At 37.8% G+C, this 21,025-nt stretch overlaps 1 protein-coding gene across 1 annotated transcript in view; it reads right to left on the bottom strand.

Annotated features, from left to right (window-relative positions):
* Window positions 1–8,350: 8,350 nt before the first annotated feature.
* Window positions 8,351–21,025, bottom strand: part of EMP1 (epithelial membrane protein 1) — a 29,041-nt gene continuing 16,366 nt past the window's right edge. Inside the window, exons 2-5 of the mRNA XM_001365527.4 lie at window positions 18,260–18,368; window positions 12,219–12,315; window positions 11,972–12,112; window positions 8,351–11,113 (exon numbers count right to left, since the gene is read on the bottom strand). Of these exons, the coding sequence (XP_001365564.1) occupies window positions 10,941–11,113; window positions 11,972–12,112; window positions 12,219–12,315; window positions 18,260–18,337 (489 nt within the window). The 5' untranslated portion in view covers window positions 18,338–18,368 and the 3' untranslated portion in view covers window positions 8,351–10,940. The remainder of the gene's footprint in view (window positions 11,114–11,971; window positions 12,113–12,218; window positions 12,316–18,259; window positions 18,369–21,025) is intronic.

The raw sequence follows: 21,025 nt of genomic DNA, 5'->3' as shown, positions 1-21,025 counted from the left end.
ACCAATCACAATAGACCTTTTTCAAAGGACAGACCATTCTTAGTTCACACCTAAGAAGGTGTGAACTTTTGAGTAATTTACACCAAAGTAGACTAGAATCTCTGAGTAAGTTTTCACCTCTTTGCTCCTTGTAAGTTCACAAGTTGCCTGACCTTTATAGGTACTTGGCACCCCTTTGTATTAGTTCTAAAAATAAGCATGGCTTAAGTATGGGTTTAAGTACTTTTCATTGTTCAGCAATGAGTTTACAACTTTATCTTCCCCTAGGGAAGACTTAAAATGGTGAAGTAGAGTTCTCACATTCCTGATCTAAGTAGAGTTCACTGCCCAAATGGGGAATGCCATCTCAATGGGGAAATTTTAAGGTTTACAGAAGACAGTAATTCAGTGGAAGACTTACAGAAAGAAATTAAAATGTTAAAAAGAAAACTGGAAAATCATGGAGAAACCATAACCCCTTTACAGGAATCCACAGATAAATCAATAACATGCCTTTACTGTGGAAAAAGAGGCCATGTAATGATGGTCTATAGGAACTGGCTGTGGGGAAAAAAGAAATAATAACAACTTTAGAAATGACTATGATAATGATCATAGAAATCACAACTTTAGAACTGATAGAAATAATTATAATGACTATAGGAATCAAAATTTTAGAAATCAAAGTTATAGAAATAGAAATCAGGAAAATGACAATGTTCAAACTGAGACAAAAGAACATACACAACAAAATACCAAACAATATATTAAAAAATCGAGCTCATCCACGCTACACCCAGGGTGAAAGTTCCCATTAGAGTGGAGAATCCCAGAAAACTGCCCAAGCATCTTTCTGATGGTGTGATGAGGGATGGGGGAGAGGTGGCAGGGGAGGGGGAAAGGCCTTGGAATCAAAGAACAAAACCTTTTATTTTCCAGACCCTGATATTTTAATGCCAATTATCCCTGTACATACCCCACACACACGTAGTAAGGAACCTTATGTCATCTTAAAGGTGGGGAATTCATACTATGATTGTCTCGTGGACACTGGAGCCTATATGTTAGTCTTGGTAACCAAACCAGATGCAAAATGTGAGTCTATTGGCTCTATAAATTCAGTAGGTGTATCAGGAATACCTCAAAGGTTGCAAAACTTTTTCCTCCCATGGTATGCATGGGACTCCTGACTATTGAACTTTTCTTTTAATGCCTAGATGCCCCACAAACTTGCTTGGGAGGGATTTACTATGCAAACTACAGGCCACAATAAGTTGTGCTCCAGATGGCTCTTTATCATTGGAAGTACCTGAGAAATTTTTAAATTTACTCTCTCTACTTCTCTCAGAGAGCCAGGAGGTAAAAGAACCTCCCACCTTTACAATACCTGCAGATATACCAGAGTCTCTTTGAGCCACATCTTCCTCTGATGTAGGCTTACTTAAATCAATTATCCCTGTCCAAATTAAAACTAAATCTAGCCCACCTCTTTACATTCCTCAGTACCCCCTCTCAAAAGAGTCAATTGAGGGTATTACTCTAGTAATAAACTCATTAATTGATGAAGGAATCATAATTCCCTGTAAATTTGAATACAATACACCCATCCTGCCCATTAAAAACCAAAATTGGGGCCCAATGGCAAGCACCTCTATAGATTTGTAAAAGACCTGAGAGCAGTGAACAATCATGTTATAAAGAGACATCCTGTGGTTTCTAATATAAACACTATTATTTCTTCCATTCCTAGTACAGCTACATACTTTACAGTGGTAGACTTGTGCTCTTCCTTCTTTTCCATACCTGTACATAAAAATTCCAGGCATATTTTTGCCTTCACCTGGAAGAGCTCTATAGACTTGGACTCATATGCCTCAAGGTTACTTGAAAAGTCCAGGACTTTTTGTACAAATTTTAAGTCAAGACACTGACAATATAAGATTTAAAAATAACAAATTATGTGTGCCGGCTATGGAAGAAGTGGTGGGAGGGTGATGGGGGGAGGAAAAGATAGTGATCATTGTTTCCAATGAAAAATGTTTGTAAATAACCAAATAAAATAATGTTTAAAAAATAACAAATTAATAAAATATGTAGATGATCTACTCTTGCCTTCAACAGATGCTGAAGCATGCCAAGAGGATAGTAAGGACCTCCTCCTATTTTTCCAGTCTTCTCACACATGACTACTCTCTACCAACCCTACAATCCAGCCACTCTGACCAATGGACATTCTTCATATACAATTCTCTGTCTTGCATTTACAAATCTTTATGCTCACTATTTCCCCATAGCTTGAGTGCTCCAGTTGCACACTTACATCATTAGCAATCTCTAATTTATTTCAATACTCTGCTGAATAGTCTTTCTTAAAAAGGAGGTCTTTCTAAAACCATTAGTTAGAATTGCCTTCCTCTTTAAAGTTATTTTATATGTACTTTGTGTATATATCGTGTGTATATTTATAGTTTTGTACAAGTTGTCTCCCCCATTAGACTGCAAATTCACTGAAAGCATGACCTGCCTCCCCCTCTTTTTTTATTACTAGCACTTTTCCTGGTGCCTGGTACATAGTTGTTGGGGTTTTTTTAAATTTTCCCTTCATTTCAAAGAGGACCAATGACAATGTAGAGTGATGTCTTGACTTGCAAGTGAATTGGATTTAAGTGAACCAGAGTTCACAATACCATTGGCCTCTCTCTGTGTTCTATAGTCATAGAAGCCCAGTGGCAAGGCAAAAGTCAAAATGCCTAGCAATGGACCAGGATTCAGTGGATGACCTTGGCATCATCTATGTATGACTAAGCTCTAAGTGGTCCACCCTGCTTCAACCATCTTCACAACCCCTGAAACAAATTGTTCTCATGTACTCATTCCTCTTCAGCTGTCAAATGTTCAAAACAGAACAATGGTTTAGAAGTGGTAGTTGTAATATACATATTAACATGTCTCCTTTACTCTGTGTGTAAGAAGGCATAAAGGGTACATGAGTATGTGGGCATAAAGAGGGTAGGGAAGTATATATTACTTTCAGGGAAAAACAGGATTTCAGTAAGTACCAATAAAAATGGATGAGGTATAGAAGGACGAGTTCACGGATAAAAGAAATTTATTTAGAATAGAGTGGAAAGGGGCAATGAGGTGGCTCAGTGAATTAAAAACCAAACCTAGAGATAGAAGGTTCTGGGTTCAAATTTGACCCCAGACACTTCCTAGTTCTGTGACTCTGAGCAAGTCACTTAAATGCGATTGCCTTTCCCTTATCACTCTTCTGCTGTTGTGGAACCAATACTTAGGATCAATTCTAAGACAGAAGGTAAGGTTTTTTTGTTTGTTTGTTTTAAGAATAGAATGGGGTAGGGAATGTAGAAGGGAATAGTCAGAAATTAGACAGTGGCAGTATTGATGTAAATATATGTGTAATATAATATTTTATATATATATATATATATAATACTTTGTTTTTTAGTTGGAGGAGGGACAAATGGTATTGATGGGAAATGACAGTGATTAGAGGAACAAAAGATTGAAATTTTAGGATCCAATTATGCTTCACTTCATTTCCTTTTCTCTAGCCATATTCCTGATATCCTCAATCCCAGACTAAACCAGAAAATATACCTTGAATGTCTTTAACCATTTTATCTCCTGAACTTCTACCCTGAGGCCCTGCTATCTGTGAAGAGTGGATGTAGCTCTCCCTTGATTATAACAATGAAGACACTTAGCTCTTCCTTTATTGTGAAGATTAAATTGTAATCCCCTGTCTATTTTTAGATTCTAATCCCCAAGGTGTCAACCGAGTACTAAAAGTAGGTCTACCCATTTTAACCACAAAAAGGTATGAACTACTCACAAAACGTGTGTGTTTTGTGATTGGATGGAGGTCTGTGACCCATGTGTGAAAGAGTGGGCAGTCCTGGGGAGGAGCATCAGCTGTGATTGGTAGATGTAAAATTTAGGGGAGGTGACACAAGAGAAAAGGGTCTTTAAATAGTGGAAATAGAGACACACAGAGGAGATCAGTCACTCGGGCTTGGGGTGAAGATCATCAGTCACTCAGAATTGGACTGGAAGACAGTCACTCGAAGCTGGAGGGAAGACAGACACTTGAGGAGAGATTGGAAGACAGACACTCAGACTTAGAGTGAAGACACTTGGCTGTGGAACTGGAGCCCTGAAGGAACTCATGCAAGAGACCTCAGACTGTTTTCCTTTTGAGACGGTCACCATGGTGAGTGTAAAAAGTGACTTCTTTCCTTGCCCTTTCTGCAGGTGTGAACCTCCAAGAAAGGCCCATCATCTTGATACTCCTTTCCCCTGACTGGTGCCTTGGAATTTCTACCTGGCTCAGAGGAAGCCAGAGCTTTCTCCCTCTCTCTCCCCTTTTCTCTCTTCCTTAATATCTTCCTCTATTTTAAAAATAAACTACTACTAAATTCCATTTACTTGAGTAATTCATTTTGAGATTTAGAAATTAAATCCCTGGTGACCACCAATTAAATATTTAGTCCAACCATAAAATTTAACATGTCTTAATTAGTTACTACCTCACCTGGCTTTGTATTTCAGGCAGCTTCTGCCTAGGCTTCACTTTACTACTTTACTTCATACTCCCTGACTATCTTCTCAACATCCTTACTTCCTGTTTGCCACTTTCACTTACAACTCTCACCCTCCAGCTCTGGTACAATGAACAAATCAATTCTGCCATTTTTCCTAGAAGGGATATGTTATTATACTCTCCTATGGCCCCATTCACCATCTTTATAACTTTTCTAGATCCTAACACCCCTCCCTAGTTACCATTCTAATATTTGTTTTTTTTTTTCACTCTCTATTTGAATGTAAGCATCTGGAGGGCAAAGAGTATGTATACAATACTTTTATATTTTCAGTTTCAGTGCTTAACAACTTGGTACACACTAAGTAGTTAATATATTCTTTTTTTTTTCATTCAATCACTTCTTATAGGAAAGAGGAAGAGGGAATATCAAGTAGGAAAAAAAAGAACACAAAGCATCGAATGAAATATCTAAAAGGGACCATTAAGATAATTAATTCCAATTCCCTCATTTTATATATGAAGAAATTTGAGGAACCTTTGCTTCTCTATCCTTTGATCAACTCTCAGCTTCTTTCTCATTCTGCGTTCTGTGATCCTCTAGTTCTCACATTTGCTTTCCAGTTCCCACTCCCTTCAAAGTGCTTCCTACAGTCCTCTCCTCCCATGATTTGTCTACTTATGTTTATTAATCACTCCTACCCTCTGGTCACTCCTTTCCTTGGTCAACCCCATGATCAACACCCAACATATATTCTGAATATTCCACAGATAAAGTGGGTGACTAGAGGTAAGAATAAGTTCTAATTAGAATGTAATTGTGATGGTGCCTTCAAATATTCTCTCTTTCTATTGATTCCATTGATGGGTTCTAGGATAGTGAAATTTTTAGGGCAGTGATGGCAAAAGCACAGGTGCCAAGGATGGCATACAGAGCATTCTCTGGGGGCACATGCTCCCCTAAGTTTGTTACTAGAAAGGCAGAGGGACTCAGGCAGAGCTGCTCCTTTCCCCATCTCCATAATGGCTGATGACATTGTTTTCACATCCCCCACCCCCCTTCCCAAGAACTCATTGGGAGGGCATAGCAGGTAAGCTGTGTGGCTCACAGGCAGCAGAGCTGGAGGGGAACAGAGAGCTCAGGCCACACCCCTCCCCCTCTCTACACTTGCTAAGGGCATTCCTCACTTCATCCACCCCTCTGCCCAGCAGCCCAATGGCAGTGTTTCATCCCTCCCCTGTGTGAAGTAAGGGTGGGATCAGGGAGCACCTGATACTCAATGGGGGATGTGGGACAGGCACAGCTCTTGGTCTGAGGGGTGAGATGGGGTGAGGCCCAGCACTCCATCTCTAAAAGGTTTGCTATCACTGATTTAGGAATATGGCAATCAAGAGTATACTGGAGGTAAAAGAAAACATTTGTTGACCATTTTTTCCAAGGATGATTTGCAGTAATGATTGCAAATGGTTGAATACACTACTATTTCAGTTACGTTGTATACAAAAATATAATTATAGACTAGCTTGGGAACCTAAGTATCATTTAAAATTTGGATTTGGAATTAATTTTCCTATATTAAACATTTGCTTATAATGTAGAGATTTGGGGTTCCTATTGTGTCGTCTGACTTTATTATCTGTTGAAATCTTCAAAATTCCAGGAAGTTAGGTGTAAGTACATCCTAAGAATATAAAATTTGCCATATTGTATCAGACCTCTGACTGATATCATGCAGCCCAGGACTGTCTCTGACATAATATCAAGGGTCCTTTTATAGAAAACTGTTGTTCATGTAAAATCAATATCAAAGAGAGAGGAGGGATAGTGGGAAGGAAGGTGAAAAGGAAGGAGAATATTTGAAACTCAAAAAAATTTTAATGAATGTTTATAATGTGTTTTTATATGTAATTGGGTAAAAATAAAATATCATTAAAATGTTATTCAACCTGAAAATTTTTCACAAAACACCCTTCTTTCCCCCCTAATCTATTATCAATGTCTGAGTAATCTATTGCTCCTTATAGATATGACAATTCCATGATTCTAACTTAGCTGAAACTTTTTAGAAGTATTTATTTTTTCAGTCTATATTGCCTGTGGTGATATTGAGTTCAGTAATCATACTACCAGCTGTATAGAGTAATTTTGCCTTCTTTATGTCCTAAATTTACTTTTTTCCTAATCTCAAATAGATTTGGTAAGGAAGACAACAGGAAAAAGAACTTTCATTGAGTTTCTAGTAGTTTCCTGGTGTTATACAATATGTTTATATTCTAAAACACTATCACAATCCATAACCTGGACTAGTATCTTCAGGGAACGCTCTTCAATCAGCCATCCAAAAAGTCCACAGAGACTTCCAAGGTCCCATTCCTGAGGGGTAACTGGTAGCTTAAAGTTGATTATCTTGCTTTAAATTTATCATATCCATTCATGTTATTTTATGCAGTTTATCTCTGTTGGAAGAGGAATTTCACTGCCCTAAAAAAACTATAAACCTAAATATTTTTATCCATTTCTTTTTAAAATCAAATATTAAAATATTTCTAAATGCCAGAAAAATTCCTCAGAAATTCTTAAGATTTCTCCATTCTAAATAATTCCTGATTATTTCCTGTGGCTCTGAGAGAAGAAAGGATGTCCTATAGGGGAGAATGTTGAACAAAAGAGACTATTGGTGAGGGGATGCTCAAAAGGCAGATTCTAATATATCATGGAGGGAAGAAGTCTTGACTTGGATGTCTTGGAGGGGTCAGGATGGTGGTGAGAGGAGGAAGGAGAAGGGGGGTGTGCAGAAATACTATAACAGAAGCCAAGGAGAAAGCTTGTCTGAGAGATATCAGCAGGGGTGTACTGAAGTCAGCTCTAATCCATAAGGAAAGTGTATTGTCAAATCAATGTGAGCATTTACACCTCAAAAATTGGCAAACTCTGCAAATCAGGTTTTGATTTATTGTTTTGTTTGTCTTGAATTAAGAAAATGATGGAGAAAATATCAGTAAAGTAAATTAAACTTAAAAGTATGAATGAAGCAGGACAAGGTACACTTCCTTTTGGGAGAGTTTGTTGCCAAATATTTGCCAGTATAATCATGGGAAAAGGTCTCCAATGAGTAGGAATCAAAGGAACTTGAGAGATACAAAACTATTTCATACACATTGAAATCAGCCTCATCATGTCAGCTTTGTTGACATAAGCATTACAGCAGTTTATTCTTTCTTATTTACTTGATCTTATTATCTTATCTATTTTATTTTATTCTTTTTCTTTCTTAACTATGGAATAAATGCCATCCTCCCCACCCCCCAGGAAGATAAAATACCCAACACTTGGTACAGGAAATGTGTTCCTGAAATATGATGTAAATATCAAACTTGCAAATTAATTCATATTTAGAATGTACTAAGGGAATTAGCTATTTCAAGGGAAGCTTGTGGTGAATCACTTAGCTAAGTAAAGAGCTGTTTTATTTGCAAAATGAATAATCAATTCTAATGTGTCCGTTTAGGAAGTTTTTATATGTTTTTATATGAGTTTTTTTTTTAAAGCAAGACATGCCTAAACTTGATCATGTTCTAGCAATTAAAGGTTATTGAACCTTCTGAAGTTCTAATAGATAACCAAGGAATAATTTAAACTCCATAAGAATATTTTCAAGGCAACATGGTGGTATTAAGGCCCAAGGCTCTCCCTCTCACATTTCAAAGAAGAACCAAGTAAATTTTAACCCCCTAGTTGGGATCGCATAGTTCTATCATTCATACTTTCCCACATTTTCGAAGAATGAAGAGACAAAGTTCATGCGGTGAAGGAAATCAGAATCTATTTTTTAACCTTAAAGTTATAAACATTTGTATCAAAATATTTACAATTACTGTATATGAAATATCTTATTCCATGAAAGAAGCCAAGTACAGTACTAGGACATGCCCCCCCAATGCAATACAAATTACATAAGAAGGAAATGTCACATAAAAAGAAGAGGGGAATATGATGTCCACTCCAAGTCTTTTCTGACTTTTGTAAGTGACACAAAAATCTCCTTGGTTAACTCATGGCATAAGTGTTTTGGAAGTTATAAAAGCCTTTACTACTTGCCCAAACTTTTCTTGTTCATTAAAACATTGATCAGCCCACAATTTTCCAAGCCAACCTGGCCACCACCTGGTGCCCTGCCCCCAGCATACACATAGAACTAGAATATACACCAGTACTGCTTAGTAATACTACTTTTACATAAGTATCCGCAATCATGGCAGAACAATCCCACACAATTCAGAAAAAAAATAATAAGTAAAAAATAATGAGATATTGGGAGAGTAGAGGTTAAGTTAGAAGGGCAAGAGGTCTGAAATTCCTCCTCAAGACTGTTTCCTTCACATGGAGAGGAGAAACATCAAGAAAAGAAACCCAGGGTCTGAGATGGCTTTAAATAGCTGCTCTAGCTGTCCCTTTAAGAACCTCACTTTCCCCTCAGCCTGCCAGATGAGGAAAGCAATGGCTAGTTGACCAGCAGGAACAGAGTAACTCAATCCTGTGTGTTAATGCCCCTATGGCAGCAGAGCAGTTCAGTTATGATCTGATCAGGTACCATAAGAGTCACTTTACAAAAGAACTCATCTACCTATTAACTAAAATTTTACTTGTCTTGGGGGAATGTTCAGCTTTCTGGCAGGAAGCAAGGAAGCAAGCAATCTGTTCTCGTAACTGAGCTATGACATAATAATACTTTATAATTCAGTAGCACCTTTCACCCAAGGTCCTTTCTGTTGGTTTAATTGAGCTTTGATTGAATTTGTTTGCTTAATAACTAAGCTTCACTGTCTTCTAAGGTACAGTTTCTTAACCTCAAACTTCCAAGAGGTCTTTGAATTAATTTCAGAGAGTCTGTAAATTTGGACAGGTAAAAAAATTAAATCTTTATCTTCACTAACCAATAAATGAAATTTATTTATTTATTCTGAACAAGGATTCATAGGCTTCACCAGACTATAAAAGGAGTTCATGACACACAAAAATGGTTAAGAAGCCTGACTGTAAGGAGACTCCTGGTTGTTGTTCACCATCTGATGAATCCTAGTTCTGTGAGCCTTAGTTTCCTGTATAACAAGAAGGTCAGACTAGATAACCTCCAATGCTGGGAAGAGATCTATGAGCCCGGATCCCCCAAATATGGGAAGCTGAGTCTCAGAGAAACGAAGGGACATACCCTAATATCATGGAAGGAATCGGGGGTAGAACTGAGTCAAAAAACCCCGCCGGGCAGATTCTTGCCCCAATAACTAGACTATACTTTCTCTGTTGTCCTAAATGTGGGGGAAATTGAAAGGAGAGTATTATAAACAGTTCTATTTACCACCCTTCCACCATCCAATTGGGGGGAAAAAAATCTGCTCCTATGTAGGTAATTAAAAAATTGAGTTCAGCATCAAAAAAGAGATCCTAGGAGCATGATTCAAAAGAGTTGGTGCTCTTTACAAGACAATCCCTTGGTCCCATAGTTTGCATATTGCATTCACTGTAGATTTTGTAGTTATAATAGCTTTCCAGATGGGCCTTAGGACTTAGACAAGGTGCCCAGCAAATGTCTGTGGTGAGAGGTCTCCATGTGGGTTGAATGTGCATTTTGATCAGCTGCTCTGTGGGTAGGGAATGGATTTGAGGACTTTTGAGGTCCCTTCTGAGTGGGAAATCCAATCAATTCTCTCTAACTTCCTAAGGAGCCCTGCTTCTCACTTTGTCTTCCCAAGGGAATCTCTGTCTCTACCAGCAAGCGTTCATTCAACACTCTGTACCAGGTATCAAGTTAGAGCCCTGCACTGACTCTGGCTTATTTTTCTGGTGACTCAGGCTAATCCTACCAGAGATTATCCTGGTAAGTAACAAGGGTTTCCTATTTTCCTCTGGGTCGGAAGGGAGGGGTTGCTTCCAGATTTAGCACATTCAGCACAAAAATAACACCATGGTGATTGCCAGGAACTTGTACCGCTATTTTAACTCAGTGAGAAAGGTCTGAGGGCTTTCTTGACTCCTTGGGAGTGAGAACTTCCCCTGCTTCTCCAGCGTGCTAGGGAGTCAACGGCAGGATATCTGACAGGTCCAACAGAGCTTAGAACAGCATGAAAATGAATAACCCTGGTGCTTTGTGGAAAGCTCTCTGGCCTGTGGTATCCAAGGAGGCTCCTCACAGCCTGCTTTCTCTGGAGGGTAGGGTGTGTGGTGATAGTGATTGATCTGAGTGATGAGTCTAGTTCTTCCCCCTCCCACCCACTCCACCCCCCCACCCCACCTTTTATATGGTTCTTCTAGCAGAGCAACTCCCGCTTCCCTCTTAGTTTCAACGGCTTTCCCCTCCCAGCCCCTTCCCCAAAACCCCACAGAAAAATTCAAGCAGCCTTATTTCTTTCTAAGGACCAGATAGAGGACACCAATAATGAAGCTAAAACAGAAGCAGATCCAGGCCAGAATGAAGGAGTATCCATGGTGATCAAGGCTTATAGAGGTGTTATTTCGGTTCACTGTGCCATATTTATCCGTGTAGATGGAGACTCCAATCAGAATGCAGAGCCCTGTAGGGATGAGAGAAAGAGAAATAGACAGATGGACAGAGGACAGACAGAGATGGAGACAGAGAGAGAGATGGCAATATTAAAGTCAGAAACACAATCCTCACTTTTCAGTTTTTGTCCTGTGGTTCAGGGCAAATCATCAAAGGGATTTTTGTGATTTTAAATTCATACTTTCTTCATGTTTATGCATAATAAATCACTTGATACTATTTAAAAATAAACTTTAAGTCCCCAGCTCAGACCCAAGTAGAAGGACCATGGTTGGTTTCTGCAAAGAAACTGCTAAATTGTCCAGGTAGGGCAGTAAGTCTAAATAATTGGAAGCCTAAAGCAACCTAGAGAACATCATTCCCACCCTAATTCTGACTGTTGTCTCCATCCACAGCATGTCAAGGCAGGATCTGATTGCTCAGGAATGTGTGACAAGAGCTATTCGAATAATCTTCAGACAAAACTGGATGAATTTGCTAATAAGGACAGTATAATGGTATCTGCTATATGTTGTGGCTACATCTTTCCCCTTTTTGAAGACCCCTTGACAGTCCTGCTCACTAAGTAAGTAATGGATGGCTTTTTCAAATGTCTCTTTTCAGAGGACTTTCATCTGCAACTAGCAAGTGCTTAGAAACAAGCTATGAAGGGCAAAGGCAGTTGCCGGTGCCATGCCTTTAGTTTCGTTAAAGGCTCTCAAAGAATGAACACTTTCTTGAGTAGAAGAGGAAATGAGAAAAGATTGTTGCACACCTAGGTCATGCTATTTGGGGGTATGCAGCTGGAATCTCCTTCTAGATTACTTATGTTTTCTTTAATAAAAATGTCTCTAATTCAAAGTGAAGAGGTTGACTCTAGAACACTTACAGCAAACCAGCATGATGGCGCCTGAGAGGAAGAATCGGTTTCCTTTCTCCATGGTGAACAGTTGGAATATGAAAACGATGAGAGAAATGACAGAGAAGATAATGGCCAAGATCATGAAGGCTTGCACGGATTTGAGGGCATCTGTCCAAATATTTGCAATAGGGAAAAAAGATTAAACTTAGCTGGTCTGAAAAAAAGGTTCAAGTTTTTTCAAGCTATTGAGATGCAAAACAATGACAAAACATACCATCATCTGCATATTGTAGAGGCCCATCACATTTTTCATTTTGACAGGCATTCCAAAGACCTTCTGAGTAGGTTCCATTCTTGGAAACCACCCAAACCTTAAACCAGAGGAAAAATAAATAAGTAAAATCTTTGTTAAAGCAGACATCTGTAGTACCAAAATAGAGTCAGTGCTATGGATATCTGTGGACACATTTAACATGACCTGCTTTTTCTCAGTATTACATCTCTGACTTCTATGTCTCTATGCAAAATCTCAAGAGTAAGACTAAAATTCATTTCCTCCTTACCTTTGGACCTTGGAATCATTTTCATTTATTTCATTCAAGTCTCATCTTGAGTATAACCTCCTACAGAGAGTTCCTTTAGGAAACTTTCCATAACTTCTTAACACTGGGCTCAGTTTTTAATGACTTTTCCCTTCTCAAATTAAATTAAATTTTTTTTGTGTGTGTGTATCCTCCAGGTAGAAAGTATGTTTTTTGAACAGAGACTAGCTGGTTTTTGTTTCTTTCTTTCTTTGTTTTGGTGTTTGTATTCTCAGAGAAGCAGTTAGGGGGGAGTGTTCCTATCTCTTCAACATTTTCATCAGTCTAGGTTCAAGTAGTTACCTTATTTCATCAACCACTAGGACCCTAACTTGCATGTAGTTGGAGTTTAATTAATGCTTATTGAATCCAGTCAATGACCTGAATCTCCCCGTAGAAGTGTACATATTTAATCCTAAGGGATGTGCCACCTCTTATGAGATAAGACAGTAAATAAATGCATTGAGAAACTACAAAGGAAGAGCATAAAGACTGAGGTTACATAATCCTAAAATAAGCAGAAAGAGCCCTGAATAAAATTAGTTACAGAAGAACACAACTACTACATTTTATCACAATGATTTGTGTCAGAGAGGAATGTTCAATTGAAATCACATCAATCAAAACCTCAATGTCATCTTTGATTCTTCTCTTTGACTTCATCTCCCACCTCCAATCAGTTGCCACTTGCTCTCAATTCCATTCTCTACAATATGACAAAAGTCTTCAACATCCTATTTTATTGAGAACATAACAGCCATTCTTCTGTAAATTCTATTCTACAAATTCCTCTACTGTATCCTTTGATAAAGATATAGTCCTTCTTGCCAAAGCCTAACTCTCTACATATTGCCTACACTTCTTCTCCTGTCTTCTCTGGGAGATTGTCTTCTTGGTAATCTCTTCATTTTCCTTTTAGCCTCTCCCTATCTACTAGTTCCTTTCTTGCTCCCCATAAATATACCTGTAGCCTTTTAAAAAAATTCACTCGTCCCTGTCATTCCCTTAAGCTGCTGAATCATAACTCTCCATCCTTTCAAAGCCAAACTCTTAGAAAAGAAAAAAGAAAAAAAACTGTCCACACTCTTTGTCCCTTTCTTCAATCCTTTGCGAGCTGGATTCTGTCAAGACCACTCAATCGAAACTCTTAACTCCAGGATTATCAATGATTAATGTTTTAATTGTTAAATCTGATTGCCTTTTCCTCAGGTCACATCCTTCAATACCACTTTGTAGCTTTTGACACTGTTAGCCATCCTGTTTTGTTGAATGCTTTATCTTCCCTTGAGTATTTCCCAGAACCCATCTATTTTTACTTCTCAGTAACATTTTCTGGAGCCCCTAACCATAGATTCTGCCATCCACCCAGTCCCCATGCTGTTCATTCTCTTCTTTCTCTACACCCTCTCTGGTGACTCATAAGCTCAACTGGATTCAGATGCTTCATAAATTTATTTAGTCAGCCTTTGCATAGGCTGTCTGCCATGTCTGATAAAGTGAACTTCTCTCAATTCACCTAATTGCTAGCATTCTCTTTCTTCTAATAATCTTATCCATTTCACTACCGTAGCCTGGTAGAATGTGATGTTCTTGAGGGCAGGAATTGCTTTTTATTTCTGTCAACGTATCCATAGGGTCTTGCAGCCAGGAGGCACTTAATAAATGTTTTGAAATTTCACTAATCTGTAGTTTTGTTGGTATAAATTTGTTGGTATAAGTACTCCCTCCACCAACACAGATTACAACCCAGCTATTACTTAGAAGAAGGAATTTGTGAATTTCTGAACTCCTAAATCCACCACCTTGTGGCCAGCCTAATGATGAGTCTCTCAACTAAAGAGGCCTGGGCTTTGGGCAACAGCCAATCCCTGTCTTGTACTCAAAGGGTTTCCAGCTTGGTAGAGCCTGCCAGAGACAACAGTCCACTGGCACAGCTCTCCAGAACCCAGGATCTCTTCCATGCCAAGATAAGACATCAGAGGAGGACTTGAGGAAAAGACTGAACTTTTTAACTGGATTACAGAAAACTTGGCATATGTTAATTTGAATGGAACCATGGACATAAGGAAAGAGTTGCTAGTTCTTGCATTGAATTAAAAAATAATGTTTTCTGACTTCAAGGTGTTAACTGAGGCACTTTAAGATTAAACAACATGCTCTTGTGACACATGAAATGAAAGACAAAGGTAGGGGATGAAACTTAAAACCCTACAATTTTTGCCTATTGCTTACTAATTCTCTATTACATTTCTGCTGGGAAAAAATAAGATTTCTTTTATAAAAAATATATTCTTGTGAACTTAACAATTTTCAACAAAGGTAATATTTCAATATGCAAAGTTTAATAAGATGGAGAGAATTGTGAACTTCTATTATGTTCCTGTTGGGGATTGTTAGATACATATATACAAATATAGATGGAATATGTCACCCACTGAGAGAAAAGGAAAGATATATGACATATAGATGGATATACATGTATACATATATGTAAGTATAAATATATATAATCTAATAAGGAAACAGTTAACAAAATTGCTCTCAAATAATTTTTTAAAGTTCACTTTTACAAACAAAATTACAAGACAAAGCCCTTAAGGACAAAAAAGACAAAATTAGTACATACTCTAAGAAGGTTCATGCTTAAGATGTATTCTGAGTTTGTAGATAACATCAGTAAACTCTGAAAGATCTGACTAAATCTTATAGTTAACTAGATCAGACCAGCTGGGGAGAGGAGTACTAAATCAAAATATCTTCACTATAAATTTCACATGGCACTAGTCTCTTTGATCATTTGTTTCCATCTAGTGTCATTTTTTAGGATAAATCATAAGGGCTGAATTATTGTCTCCATAAAACTTAAGTTAAAATGCTCATGGTACCTTAGAAAGGAGACATGGTTCACTGATAGAATAACATCTAGTTATTTCTCACCATTATATTAATATCCACAAACACTTTGAGTTAATTTATTATGCTAGTTATTTTTCACCTTGGAAAATATAAGACTATAAGTTTTAATCTTAAGAGGGACAACAAAAGAGAGGTGACATGAAAAATGAGAAGCTTATTGTCCCATCCACTTGTATTTCTTAGATGGGTAAAATTGTAGGTTTAGAAGTGGAAGAGATCTGAAAGATAATTTATTGTAATCCCTTTGTTTTACAGTTGAGGAAACTCAGACCCAGAATCATTACGTGATTTACTCAAATTCATGCAGCGAATATGAGTGGCAGAGCTAAAATTTCAGTTCTGGGCTCCCAACCCAGTATTAATTCCAATATAAGATGCTGACTCTCATGATTATAGATTTGAGGTGGGAAGAACAGAAGTCATCAATTCCAACCTATACATTCTGCTGACAAAGAAACAGAAACATGACTTGACCAAGGACATGTAGATAACAGTGACAGGGCTCAGAATCTAATCCAGGTCCCCTCTAACTTCAAACTCTTCAATATTTACTCTGAATACTCACAGAGAACAATACTTTCTAATTTTCTTATTAAAATCTATTTACATTCATATTTTAACAGAGGTCTCAGTCAGATTGTGTCTCCAAGACATATTATAAATGCAAGTTTCCAGATATATTATACCTCTAATATTTGAGCCATTCAGTTTTTATGTGCAAGCTTTAACAATATTGATAGCCAATAGTGATGATTTTTAACCAATTATTATGATGATGATTATTACAATGACGATCTTGATAACAATATCAGCAACCACAAAAAGGATGCACCGTACAGAAGTTGGCTGTTTAAAGTGGCCACCAGAGGTCAGGGTAATCAAAGATGCAGAGACAACTCACAATTTCCCAATCTTTGTAACTATGATAAAAGTAAATACTGACCGGGAGATATTTTTTCCAGGAAATCTTAAGACAAATATTTTCATATTCTTTTATGTTGGTGAGTATGTAGATACACATATGCCTGATTAATCTTCCCAAACACTAGTTTCAGCTTCACTCCCTGCTCAAAAAGTTTCGGTGGCATGAAATCTTAAAAGGTGTGCACTCTGGGCAGGGAGCCCACTACTTTGGTGTAGTGCCCACGAAATCGAGCCACGGGATCTCAGAACAGAAAGGTATTCCAGGGGCCACGATGATAAGTGACCGTCCAACTGAAAGATTTCAGTGAGGGCTGCCCACATCACCTCACAAGGGAGCCAGCTTGAGCAACTCTAATTATTAGGAAGTGTTTCTCGTACTTGGACTTCAAGCTGTTCTTTGCAACGTGTACCATTCCCTTTAAATCAAGCCCTCTGGGGCCAAGTAGAACCAACCTGATCCTTCTTGAACAATCTTTCATTTGCTTGAATGTGATTATCTTGTTCCCCCTCCCCCAGCCCTAAATCTTCCTTTTTCATGCTGAATCAATTAGTTCTTAAATGTCTTTTTATGTGTAGTTTCCAGTCCTCTCATCATGCCATTCTTCTTTTCTCCCATTTTTCTCCATTGTCCTTCCTAAACTGTTATACCCACTCCTCACACCAAACACAATAGTCTCTACTACTCACTTCCCTCATTCTGGACCCTATACCTCTTTTACCTTAGTATACCTCTCTTACCATAGGCTAAGACTGAATTAGCTTTTTTTGGTTGCCATGCATAATTGTCCTGTTGCTGCATTCTAACTAATGCCTCTACAACCTCTGGTCTTTTTGACCTGAACCTTATCTAATCATACATCCACCCTCATGTTCTTGTGAAATTAATTTTTTTAATCCTTACCTTCTGTCTTAGAATTAATACTGTGCATTGGTTCCAAGCCAGAAGAGCAGTAAGGGCTAGGCAACAGGGTTAAGTGACTTGTCCAGGGTCACACAGCTGGGAAGTGTCTGAAGCCAGATTTGAACCTAGGACCTCCCATCTCTAGGCCTGGCTCTCAATCCACTGAGCTACCCAGCTGCCCCCAGTTCAAGTCCTTTTATGGCATGTGACAAATTCATAAGAAAGTATAATGTTTACACATTCTCAAGGGCTCTCAGGTATCTCAAAATATTTCCTATGATGACTAATAAAATGTGTATATTATCGACATGTTAAAACATGGGAGTTTTGTTGGAGTTTTTGATGTAATACATACATTTCCACACCATTTCTCTCCCTCAGTCCCTCCCCAAAAAACATCCTTTCTAATAAATAATTTATAAGGAGAAAGAAAATAAATTTAGTAAAACTAAACAATATATCAAAAAGGCTGAGATATGCACATTTTAAACATTTGATTATTTATATTGTGTGAATAGTTTGGAACTTGGGGTCTGTGACTGTATAGTTCTCTTTTTTTTCCAGCCTAAATAAATACTATAAAATTTTGAAAAATAAATGAATAGGGAAGTTATAAATCAGAAAAAAAAACTGGGTTTGTTCTTAATCTATTTTAGTTCATGTTTTATATTGAACTTATATATATTTTTTTAATGTATTGCCGTTAAGAAGAATATTTAGGTCTATGTAGTTCAGGTTTTAGGGCATAAATACCATGGTAGCAACTTCTAAAAATTTCACATGGGAAATTCATTATTCAAGTGAATAATACTTGAATCAAAGTTTTTGAGGAGTTGTGAAATGAATTGAATTCTGCCCTCCTTTAACTTGGCTCAGTGATAGTGGATGAAAGACATCTTTCCTGATTTGGGATTTGGGGTCTTTGAATTTAGATTTTCCAATGAGCCCACAAAGTGCTATAGAACAAATGCATAGTAGGAGAATGTTACTTACATTGGCAATGGTTGAGACAAACATCATGATGACTGTGGCAATGTGTACCACAAAGATTGCTGCCAGTAGCGCCAACATCTTGCCTGAGTAGATGTCAACAAAGAAAGCTCTAAAATGGGAACACAACATAAGATCATTGTAAGATCTAAGAATACATCTTGAAAAAATATTGTACCTGTGGAATCCCAAAAACACAAGGGTGCATTCTTTCTTTCTAGGTGACATTAGTGGAATGGACACTAAACTTGGAGTCAAAAAGAACTGAGTTCCAATATACCCAAGAAACTTATTATAACTATATGACCCTGGATAAATAGCTTAACCTCTTTTTGCCTCAGTTTCTTCATCTTCATCACTAACCAAAAGAAATAGCCAAAAGGAGAAAGATATAGTGGACAGAGGTGAGACCGTTGGCATATGTCAATATCTGCCAAGGAAGGTAGATTTGGCTGACATTGGTACCTACTAAAGGTATGAGAAAAGTAAAGTTCCTTCACTTCTGGGAACCTCAATACCCTAGGCACTTAGATTAAGAATTCTAGACCAGCTGACAATCTGCATCAATAAAAGGAGTTCTACATTGCAAGTTCTTTATGTCAACAAAATTACAATCTTGGAACAACCACCAAAAATTAACAACACCTGTTTTTTCTTAAGTATTTGTTAAATATACATACATATATCCAATTTATTAAGTGTCTATTATGTGTTGGGTTTTGAGATGGGGAGGGAGAAAAGGGGCAGAAAAAAATATGTCAATAAAGAATATTTAGGTGTTATTTACATTTGCAAAAGAATTTTTCATTTTAAAAAGTACACTGGATATTGCTACTTAATTGCTATCATTTGGTCATTTTAAATTGGGTCTGCCTCTTTATGACTCCATTTGGGTTTTTTTTTGGCAAAGATACTAGAGAGGTTTGTCACTGCATTTTATAGATGAGGAAATTGAGGCAAACAAGATTAAGTTATTTGCCCAGGATCCCACAGTACATGTGAGTTTCATTTCCATGAGTCCAGCCCTGGCTCTTCACCCACTGTGCCATGTAGCTGAATACCTCTAGGGCCAAATGCAATAAGTTCCACTTTCCATACAGATCTCATCTCATTCTTTTTGATATTCTACCGTTGTCACCAACCTGTAAGGATCCTCTTTAAAGGACATCCAGTATAACTCTTTACAGTTTTATAGCTGAAGATTTAGGGAGTATACATGGTTAGCCCCAGCCCCAGGTCACATAAGTAGGAGGAATTCCAAGATGAGGATTAAGCCCAGCTCTTTCTTTCCAATATACCTTAGTTGGGCAGAAGAAGCAAGGCTGCTTTCTTAGTATTCTTCCACTATTCTCACCAAACTGAACCTTTAACCAGGTATATTTCAAAATAGATGATCATTTTTAGTAGTACACTCAAGGTTGTCTACAGGGCTGGGTAATAATAATAAAGCTAAACAATAGCTTAATAAGACTTTTACCATAATGCAGCACTTACTATGTACTACTATGCTAAGTGCTTTAGATGACCTCTCCAGTCTTTATTAATTATAACTCCACAATGGCGGCTCAGTGGTTTGATCATTTATTTATCACCTCTTTTTCTCTAGCATAACTTTGTTTATGTTGTCAGGCTGTGCATGCCTCAGCTCAGTGACAATTGCTGCTTTGGGTACTGAGGACTCTATTTTTCATGACTTACTAGCACTCATACTGGGGATTTTTGCTAGTATTCATAGGCATAGGTGATGGGAGCCTACAAACCTTGAAGCCATGAATGACTTTTGAAAAGTACAAACTCCAGTCCAGGGGAAAAAATAATATAGAGGGCAGGAAGAAAAAGAAATGATAGAAGAAGGCAGAAAGGGAAAGCTGGTCCAGAGAACTTGCAGAGATAAATGAAAGTCTGCACCTGTCAAATGGAGCACATGTGGAGAGAACTAATCAAAAGCAGAGACAATAAGTAAATTCTGCAGTTACTTAAAAGAGAAGTGGGTAGGGGAATCTGTTCTAGGGGTTGTTTGCTGCCAGAGGGATATTTTGCCTCACCAAAAAGACTTAAAGTAACAGGTATGCTTACAATTGGACAAACGGTTTCATGATCTGGACAGGTTGTATGTGCAAATGCCATCAAAAGATAGGGGACTGAATCTCTTATGCACTTGTCTCATTTTTTTCCTTCTCCACCTCATTTGATTGAAGCTCTGAGTGGGCTATAGCCATTTTCACTCAGTGTAAGATTTCATTGGGTTAGAGGGATAATGTCATCCCAATCCTCTTACTTTCTTTTTTTTTTTTAATTAACCCTTGTCTTCCATCTTAGAATCACTACTGTGCATTGACTCCAAGGCAGAAGAGCAGTAAGGGCTAGGCAATGGGGGTTAGTGACCTGCCCAGGGTCATACATCCCAATCCTTTTCGGTATACTGTTTTATTCCCCAAGCCCTCAGTGATGGCAAGCAGTGACTAGAGTCTACACTCTCACCATCTTTCATCATGACCAGATCAGAGTACATTCTTTACAATGTAAAATATTTCCTAGAACTTTGTCCAATTGGATTGTCAATTATACAAGCAGTTTATCCATGCTTTCTCCAAGAAAATTTGGTGTCTGCCAGGCCTGTAATTACGACATCTTTCCTGATTTTCAACTTAATTTTTCTTTTTACTCAGCTCTATTCCATTATTCCAAGGTTTTCTTCAGTTTAAAGTTTTCCAAATAATTTTATTTTAAGTTTCCATTTGAAATAGGGTAGCTGATACCAATCACTGA

This window comes from Monodelphis domestica, chromosome 5, assembly GCF_027887165.1.
Source record: "Monodelphis domestica isolate mMonDom1 chromosome 5, mMonDom1.pri, whole genome shotgun sequence".
NCBI lineage: Eukaryota > Metazoa > Chordata > Mammalia > Didelphimorphia > Didelphidae > Monodelphis > Monodelphis domestica.
Note: the sequence above shows the minus strand (reverse complement) of the source record. Positions and strands in the feature narration are given on the sequence as shown.